We start from the raw sequence: 10,366 nt of genomic DNA on the forward strand, positions 1-10,366 counted from the left end.
ATAATTTTTTCATTCATTTTCTCAATCAATATTATTTTTCTTTATCTTTAATTTTAACCCTGTGCCTTCTTTCTTAGGAGAGAAACAGATACAACGTATTCTTACCTGTATCTCTTCCTCCTTAACTGTGGTGAACCCCCTCTTTACATCTCATTGTCCGCACCTGCTAAAATCAAGTGGATCTGGCCTCCGCTGATTGAAAGTGCAGCATCCAATATCTCCTGTCCGCATCAGGTTCGCCTTCGCTATTTCTCTTGGCAGCTCCTCTTGGTTCTGCCAGGTTCTTTGAGCTTTTTAAACATAATTGGTAAGCGCACTATATTCTCTTATTCTTATTTTATTAATTGTATATGTGTTGAACACTTATTTACAAAGTTTAAAGATACTACATTGACCCTACCTGAATTAATAATGAACCTTTGTGTCATACACAGACCACTACATGTAATTAAGGAACAGAAGTATCATGCAAGCCCTGATGAAGCACATCTAGTGCGAAACTAGTTGGCAATATCGCATCTGCTTTTCTTCTAATCATAATCTTGATTTCCTTTTTGTATAAATCATGTAAAATTGGTCGTGATCATGTATATTTCACTTTGCTAAATTATTTTATGAAATGTGAAACTTTATATTTATATAATTAAATTATTTTTGATATCTAAAAACCTTGTGTTTTGTGCGCCTACCTTCGATACTAAGAGCAACACATCTCACGTAAAAATCCCTATATTTGGGGAGGAAATTTATTCTTTCCCCTTATATAAGCTAACCTTTTTATTTTCTACAATTTTGATGGGATTGTGAGTGACTGCTGCTCAAGAGGAAGTCATTCATTCACCGACATACTTGTTTCTCTATATGTTGCTAGTGTTTAATTTTATAATGTTTACCTTGATAATACTGATGGGCTGACAAATGGGTGGAATAATTATTCAAATGTCTGTGAGGGAATAATCAAGGCTGTCATCTTCTGCATGTAAATAATGTCTTGACATTAGAAGAGCTTAGCTTTGGTGAGGAGAAGACGAGACTATTTACTGTTTGATGTATTAAGCTAAAAGCACATCATTCAGATGTACTTTACAAAGCAAACTTTTGTAAAGTAAACTTTATAGATGTTCAAACTGTTTTTTCTTTTAGAAGTGTTTAAGAAATAAAAGTAACAAACAGGTTTATAATCTACATAAATATGTATATATGTACACTATCTCACAAAAGTGAGTACACCCCTCCACATTTGTGTAAATATTTTATTATATCTTTTCATGTGACAACACTGAAGAAATGACACTTTGCTACAATGTAAAGTAGTGAGTGTGCATCTTGTATAACAGTGTAAATTTGCTATCCACGTCAAAATAACTCAACACACAGCCATTAATGTCTAAACCGCTGGCATCACAAGTGAGTACACCCCTAAGTGAAAATGTCAAAAGTGTCTATTTTGTGTGGACGCCATTATTTCCCAGCACTGCCTCAGCCCTCTTGGGCATGGAGTTCACCAGAGCTTCACAGATTGTCACTGGAGTCCTCTTCCACTCTTCCATGACGACATCACAGAGCTGATGGATGTTAGAGACCTTGCGCTCCTCCACCTTTTGTTTGAGGATGCCCCACAGGTGCTCAATAGGGTTTAGGTCTGGAGACATGCCTGGCCAGTCCATTTACCCTCAAATGAAAAGGTATAGTAAAATATAAAAAAAAAATGTGAGGGGTGAACTCACTTTTGTGAGATACTGTATGTACATATATGTGTATAGGGGTTCTTTTCTCAGAAAATAGGTGCAGGAACTTCCCCCCTCTTCCAAGTCACCCATTTTCTTCACCCCCTACCCACCTCTGGGTACCGTCCCCAGGCCTTAGGCGGCCACCTCTTTTAGTGAATACAGAACCAAGTATCATCTTGTGGTGCCAAGCAATGTGTATGAAATTTGTTAATGATAACAGGAAAAGCAGTAAAACAGCCCCCCCCAGCAAGAACAATACACCCCCCCAACAACTAAAGACCACCATTAAACATTAGACATCAAAATACTCTTCTAGCAAGAACAGATCCACCCCAACTGCCAGAATCGATTGACACTCCAGCAGCCAGCAACAATTGACCCATCCCCCAACAGTAGATCTCTCCCAGCAACAATGGATCCCCAACAGCAACAATGGACTCCCCAGAAATAAACCCCCCAGCAACAATAGACCCCCTGTAAAAAACAAGTAACAATTGACTGGCCCCAGCAACAATAGACCCCCACCAACAGTAGATCCCCCACCAGCCAGCATCAATAGACCTCCTTCCTCAACAATAGATTTCTCAGAACAACGATGGACCTCCCTTGCAACAATGAATCCCCTGCAAAACAATAGAGCCTCCAGCACACTCCACCACCCCTTGTCATTACATACTTTCAGTGTTGAAGATGCCAGAACGGCATTCCCCTGTGTTCCCGCTGCAAAAAAAGCCCTTTATGTATGTGTGTGTGTGTGTGTGTGTGTATATATATATATATATATATATATATATATATATATATATATATATATATATATATATATATATATATCCAAAACAATAAAACTAAACAATCACTCAAAAGCAAGTATCTACTTTCCCTCAGCGCTCATGAGCCTATTAAAATAAAAAGGTCACAGACCCTTCAGCTGCTGCTATTAAATAAATCGGTTGGTAATAAGCATGTCCACACACTCTGAGGAAAATATAGGCATTGGCTGCGCTAAACTAATGTTTCAATACGAAGGGTTTTTTTTACGAAAGGAAAATCGACTTTGCACTACAAGTGCACATGAAAGTGAGGTTGGAAGTGCAGTCGCTGTAGATCCAAAGGGGGACATGCAAGGGAAATAATAATTAAACAGCATTTTAGCTTGCACATGATTAGATGATAAAATCAGCAGAGATTCCCCATTTCAGATCTTCCCCTCAGATTTACAGGGGCTGCACTTCCAAGTGCACATTCAGTGCAATTTCAAGTGGGTGCAAGGGGATTTACCTTTTGTAATAACCCCCAAAGTGTCCAATAAACACGTTTTTGTGTCAAGCAGACAATGAAAACACAATGTCCTCAATATAAATAAAATTGGAAAGTCTGTATGTAAAAATATTTTAACATTGTAAGAGCAATATGTTAGAGGGTTTTTTTTTTTTTTTTTTTAATTAAAATTACTTTTAAACGGAATCGTGCTACGAGTGTTTTTTTACCCTTTTGACATTACCGCTGATGAGCTTGGAACCCATTAGCAATCAATTTGAGTCCGGCATTCCAGGATCTAACACGGTAGGAGTCCATACAGCTCTATTATTGGTGAATTTGCTTCAGAAGCTAATGAGGTAGTCTGTACCATGATCCAATGATTAGAGCAGGAGGTCTGTAAAGTTGGGGAGCTTAAGGCTGAATTTTACCAGATTTTACCATTTACCTGATTTCTGGTGAGTGTAACGGAGCGCTGTGGTGAAGAGATACAAGAACTAATTACATATTTTTTTCAACATCTCCCTGTGCACTGTTGGTTACCTTTTTACAGCATATTACTCCATACAGACTTTCCAATTTTATTTATATTGAGGACATTGATGAAAACACAATCATTGTCTGCTTGACGCAAAAACTTGTTTATTGGACACCTTTGTATTGAAACATTCGTTTAGCGCTGCTAATGCCTATATTTTCCTTTTTAAGGTGTGTAGACTTGCTTATTATAAAAGTTGCAGATCGCCACCATTACTATAAAAAAAATAATCCTAAAAAAAATGCCATAAATCTATTCCCTATTTTGTAGACACAAAGTTTTGCACAAACCAACCAAAATATATACTTTTTTTGCGATATTTTTTTTTTTTTTCCCCAAAAATATGTATAGGAATACATATCGGCCTAACCTGAAGGAAAAAAAATACCTTTTTTAAAAAAAATAAAAAATTAAATTGGGGCTATTTTATTACAGCAAAAAAGTACAAAATATTGTTTTTTTTTTTTTTTTTTTTTTTTTCATAGCACAAAAAATAAAAACCACAGAGGTGATCAAATACCACCAAAAGAAAGCTCTATTTGTGCGTACAGCATCACATGACTGCAAAATTGTCAGTTAAAGCAACGCAGTGCCGTATCGCAAATAATGGCCTGGTCGGGAAGTGGGTAAAACCTTTCGGAGCTGAAGTGGTTAATCTTTATTAGACATATGGTCTAGACAGAAAGGGTCCATTAACACGATTGAATTGCAAAACATAATTACTGTACATGGCATTTAAGTGCACTATACAGTAGGAGTCAACATAGTGTTGCTCTGCTTTAACAAAAAAAGGACCATTTTGTGTTTTTTGGTTCATTGCTATTTATAATGCATGGGCTGCAGAGAATGCATTTAGATTAAATACTTTTGGTCTCACAGATACTTTACCCTTTACATACTACCAAATGGTCACAAGACTTAGATAAAATATTCTGCAAAGAGGACTGGGATAATATTTTATTGACCACTATGCACTCATCCCCAAATTGCTATGCACTGGAAACAAACTTCAAAGTCTTAACACGCTGGTATATGGTACCAGCAAAAATAGCGAAATTTCTCTCTACTTATCCAGATACTTGTTTTCGTGGCTGCACATCTCCAGGTACTTACTCACTTACACATCTGGTGGGAATGTCGAATAGCTCAAACGTTTTGGATCAAAATATTCAATATGGCCTCTATTGCCCTGGAAATCTCTATCGCCCGACCCTGCCGTAGCACTGTTAAACCTTAAGCCCCCTGAACTCACTCGGACTCAATTCCAGCTACTTGTATATCTGACAACTTCGGCTAAACAAACCATAGCTAAGGCATGGAAATCTCAAGCGCTCGTTGTGGCTGAGGCGAAACACCGAATGAATAGAGCCCTTGTCTTTCACAAAATGTCGGCTATTGAGAATGATACTATTACATTTTTTTTATAAAATTTGGCAACTGTGGGTTAATCATTACCTACCTTCCGATTTTAATCAGACTTTGTTGATGCCTTGCTAATCATTTTTTAATTTTTTCCTTTTTTTTTTTTTTGTGCTATTTATTTTATTTTTCTTTAGTGTTTTTCTTTTTTACATTTTTTTTTATTCTTGGGGCTGGTGTCGGGCCACCTTCGGGAGAGAATCCTACTCTTATCTTCCCTCTTCTTCTTTCTCACTTCTTCCTCTCCTTCTTTTCTTAGCAATTTCCTTTTTGTTTCTGCTTATTATTCATCAACAAGTACATTTGGGATTTTTTCTCTTTTTTTTTTTTTTTTTCTCCAATTGTCTGCATATATAATTTAGAGTTTGAACTATTTACCTAATAGATTCATTTATTAATACGACCCATTTTTCTTTTTTTAGGGTCAGTTCAGGTATTTCAGAAACAACGCACATGAGATAGATGTATGCTCCTTTTTCTTCTATGTTACGATAATTATGTTTATCTTCTTGGGATTTTAGCTTTCTCATACTTTATTTTATTATCTTTCCTCTCACGTGCCCCCTCCCATCCACAGTTTGAACCCATTAGGGGTGGATGGGTGTTCCGGAGGCACTTTAAACCTGATATAAGGTATAGTCCTTTTTTTTTTATTATTTTTATTTAGCCCCTTATACCTGACATTTGCTTTTTTTTTCGATATTTATCTGATAAATATGAACATGCATTTGTGCACCAAACTCTACCGATATTTCAGTCATTGTTGATCTTTATCCCATATTTGCATTCTTTATACTGCATTTGTAACTTGTTCTCTTATGCAAAGCTCAATAAAAATATTAAACAAGAAAAAACACTTTTTGGACATTAGAACCACCCTACATACATACTCTGCTCACATCCACAGATACCGAATATATTGGACTTTTACCTTTTAAGTGATTGGTTGTACCTTTTATAGAATTTGCAGTCCTTCTTTTATCAGGGTACTTGGTATGAGATATTTGTTGATACACATCCCTTGCTTGCCCATACTTATGTACAGAAATGCATATAAAAATTGCCACTGGTGACTGTTTTTGCTGACTCTTCGTTGCGGCTGCTCCCTAGACTTGACTGACAGTCTTAACTATACATAGATTTTTCTATTCCTACTCTTCTAGTAACTCTGTCAAATGATTATCACTCTCTGAACTTTTCCTGACTTTTTACTCCCTTTACACTTCAGTACATCTAATCTTTTAGGCCCCTTTCACACTTGTACAACTTGTCCCACGATTTGGGACTGCAAAGTAGCATGACAAGTCGTTCCCCATGATTTCCAATGACAACCATTCATATTAGTATGACTTTAAGTCGTTCCGACTTCAAAGTAGTCCCTGCATTACTTTGGTCCGACTTTAATGCCAGCTACACAGGCATTCCCTGAAATCTCAGAAAAATCGCACAACTTTGAACTCGCAGTAATGTGAAAGAGGCCTTAGTCTGTCTTGTACAGCAGTTGCATCTATAGTCAACAGTGCATCCTTCAACCATGTTTTCACAATTACAAAAACTAACTGTAATTGGAATATAGATTATCTGAAAAGCTGTCTGCTGTTGGGAAACTGATAACAGGAAACTTTTTTTTCTTTTACAGGAAAGGGAGAAGACTATGATGCTCTTAGCATTAATGCGGATACCTATGATAGTGATATAGAAGGGGCAAGCTTTGAAGAACGTAGCCATGACCCATCTGTCGCAACCTCCACAAAAGTAACCGGAGAGCCTGATGACCTTGTGATGGACATTGAAAAAAGTGTCAATGAAATTCTTGGCCTGGCTCAGCCAATAGCTGAAGAGACTCCCCCTGGACCTGTTGCTGTACTCCCAGAGGACATACAACCCTCAGCTCAACAGCTTGAGCTGCTTGAACTAGAAATGAGAGCTCGTGCTATTAAAGCCCTTATGAAAGCTGGTGATGTAAAGAAGACATGATCTAACACAATGTGTACAACCATTTCTTATTTAAGTAAGTTTAGTTTTTAGCTAATGCAATAGAATGTTTAAATTTAAGTTTTGTACTTCATGCCATAAAAGAATCTAACAATATCAAGTTTGTTTAAATTAGCAGACTGCCTTTGCTAGCCAAACCTGCCTTTTGCTGACCAAACCTATTGATTTTCTGAGACACCTTCAGAACACATGGCCACCATATTTGTTCCAGGGCAGAGACAAAGTATTTAAACCATTAGATCGGCATTAAAGACAATTCCCTAAAATTATAAGATTTCAATAAAAAAAAAAGGGGCGGTCTTTTCAGTGGAAAAAAAAATCCATAAACATTTTTAAGAATAAAAAGTAATTTTAAATCATATCAAACATTTCTGGTTGTTGTATTCCTTTTCTTTAACACCATATATTCTAGCATTTGACATACTTCTAGTGCACAGTAAAGTCAATATTGTAACATTGCTTAGTTAAAAGTAAAAGTACACTGTAAATTCAATAACGGTGTAATGTACTAAATATGTATTTTTCTTCTTCATTGAGGGACACAAATTCAGAAACCGTTGGTTTATACTACTGTCTACACAAGGTTAGGACACTGGAAAAAAGAGTACCGTATTCATCGGCGTATAACACGCGCTGGCGTATAACACGCACCCCAATTTAAGAAGTTTCAGGAAAAAAACTTTAAAAAAATAAACCACTTTGAAGCAAAATAATGGTCAGTGTCCATCGCAGCCTGTGTGTCCATCGCAGCCTGTGTGTCCAACTGCAGCCTGTGTGTCCACCTGCAGCCTCACTATCTCCTCATACAGCCGCCATCTCCTGTTCACTCGGCGTCGGCAGTCACATACACAGTCCCACCTCCGCCATCGGCATTGGACCAGCTCCTGTGAACACTGGTCCAATGCCGTGGTGGAAGCAGGACTGTGTGTGTGATGTCAGAGCAGAGTAAACTGATTACGGCTCGGTGAATTCCGGCGGCACTCGTTCCCCCTCCGAGTCTGAGGCGCACTATCGGCGTATAACACGCACCCGTGATTTTCCCGTGTTATACGCCGATAAATACGGTAATTGTAAGCTGGTTAGCGTTTTTGCTAGTGTCATAGGGGGCTTTATAGTAAAGAAAGGAAAGGGTACCAATGCGCAGACCACAGCGATAATAAACGAAAAACTAGACCAATGGCTGCGAAGATAAAAAAGTGATCTCGCACTCAAGGTAAAATTGATAAAGCAGAAAATATGGCACTCATGGAATAAATTAAATCAAATTAATCAATCCTATATCTTGCAAATAATAATCTTGAAATCACAGATGGACCTCTTAATATAAGATTATTTGGAAATTCCAAAAGGGATTGATCCAAATAAATAATGCGTCCTTAAATCAATCTCTCATCTGAATTGTATAGCCAAAGATTAGCAAACCAATGCTATAACCATACAATGAATAAAAGATAGCAATCTGCCCTCCAAGCAATGTGCCCTCCAAGCAATATGTAATAATGTCCTCAAACGTTAATTTAAAGATAGCTTCTCATAAGTATAATGGAATCTGATTCAATATTGCGTCCAGACCATAACAATGGGATAATCAATGAGTTTAAAATAGCAGATAGGCGTCAAAAATATAAATATGTGTGCAAAACGAATGAAGATAAACAATTTCAATCTGTGCAAAAAAATTATTGAAAGCAGAAATTGCCAAATAATCGTACACATAATAAACATGACACTTACTAAAAATTCATATAATAGAATCTTAAAAAATGCAGCTACGCACTCTGTGCAAAGTAGCAAGATAACTGTGCAAAATGCTAGATGGTGAAATCCAAAGTGCAAATAGGCAATTTGTGCAAGTGTAGCAATAGTAAAAAACTGCAGTAATAATGGTGCAAAAATATTAGGCAGAGACTAATCCAACATAGACCATCAGATAAAGATTTGTGCAAAGGAATCGATGTACCAAAAATATTTTAATAAATTGAAAAGAAAAAAAGGTCCCACATATGGTGCAATCGAATCCAATTGTGACAATCACTTTAGATGTGAAGCCAAGTTCATCAAAGAAATAATAAAGTGCCACCGTCCAACCAAGCTCCAATGTTCATTGTAGTGTTCTCCACCAACCTCTAACCTCATATATGAGGACAATAAGCCTCACTGACAGGTACACACTGGCCGATTCGTCCCCGGGCTCCCCCGGTAATACCGCTTCTACGGCACATTTATTATCCCTCTGCCAGGTCTATCTCCAGGACGTTAAGACTGCCAGCCAAAAGACCGTTAAATGTCGAAAAAAGGAACGGGAGGGCTCCATGGTGTAGTAAATTAGCAAATCGATTTAATAGAAGGTAAAAAACGTACAATTAACAGGGTATACAAACCGCGTAAAACAAGTGTGCGTTTCCGATCTCGGCCGCGACCGGAAACAAAACGCCACCCGTCACTGTTAACGTGACTTTTTCAAAGAGCATGCGCTTTTAGACCAAAGTGTCCTTTGTGAGGGCTCTTTAACACTTGCTTCGACTTTAACACAGATTAAAGCACCTACCACTTCGACTTGCTTTTTTGATGTGATTTTGATGCGTCAATGATGCTTTGAAGATTGGCAAACGCCCTGTGTGTGTTCATTTTCTATTTGTTTTTAAAAAGGCCCAGTAGAACCCCAGCTTATTAGTACCTTCGTTCAGCAGATCCCTTGCTTAGTAGTACCCCCAGCTCTGCTGATGCCCCACACAATAGTACCTCCAGCTCTACTAATCATCTATTTAAGTGAAGAAACTCCTTTTGCAGCTTTCATCAGAGTCTCCACAAGCAAGGGGATTCTAGAACTTTAAATGAAGAGGTCAGAGTTTAAGACTTCACTGAAAAAGACTCCTTTTGATGTACCCAGTACCTATTTACCAATTGTTTTTATTTCTAAAAACACTTTCAGAAAGGGTATATTTTAACCCGCTTCCCGACCGCCGCACTCCGATGTACGTTGGCAGAATAGCACGGGTGAGCTAAAGGGCATACCCATACGTTCCTTTGTATTCCCGGGTTAGCGGATGCGCGCCTGCGGGTCCCGCGGACTCTATGTCCGCCGGTGGCCCACAATCGAGGAGAGGCAGAATGGGGAAATGTAAACAAGTTATTTCCCTGTTCTGCCTAGTGACATGTCGGAGATCCACTGCTCCCTGTCATCAGGTGCAGTGATCGGTCATGTCCTAGGTAGCCCAACCTCTACAGTTGGAATACGCTGAGGAAACCAACCTAACCCCTTGATCGCCCCCTAGTGTTTACCTCTTCCCTGCCAGTAAAATGTATACAGTAATCGTGGCTTTTTTTTTTTTTTAGCTCTGATCACTATATAAATGTCAGTGATCCCAAAATAGTGTCAAAAGTTTCCGATCTGTCCGCCGCAATGTCGCAGATCACCGCCATT

At 38.1% G+C, this 10,366-nt stretch overlaps 1 protein-coding gene across 1 annotated transcript in view; it reads left to right on the forward strand.

The window, feature by feature from the left end:
- The window catches only part of CAAP1 (caspase activity and apoptosis inhibitor 1), a 53,641-nt gene extending 46,603 nt beyond the window's left edge, over nt 1-7,038 (forward strand). The window contains exon 7 of the mRNA XM_040358668.1: nt 6,587-7,038. Coding sequence (XP_040214602.1) covers nt 6,587-6,924 — 338 coding nt within the window. The 3' untranslated portion in view covers nt 6,925-7,038. The remainder of the gene's footprint in view (nt 1-6,586) is intronic.
- Nucleotides 7,039-10,366: the final 3,328 nt, after the last annotated feature.

The sequence above is a fragment of the Rana temporaria genome, chromosome 1 (assembly GCF_905171775.1).
Source record: "Rana temporaria chromosome 1, aRanTem1.1, whole genome shotgun sequence".
Classification (NCBI taxonomy): Eukaryota; Metazoa; Chordata; class Amphibia; order Anura; family Ranidae; genus Rana; species Rana temporaria.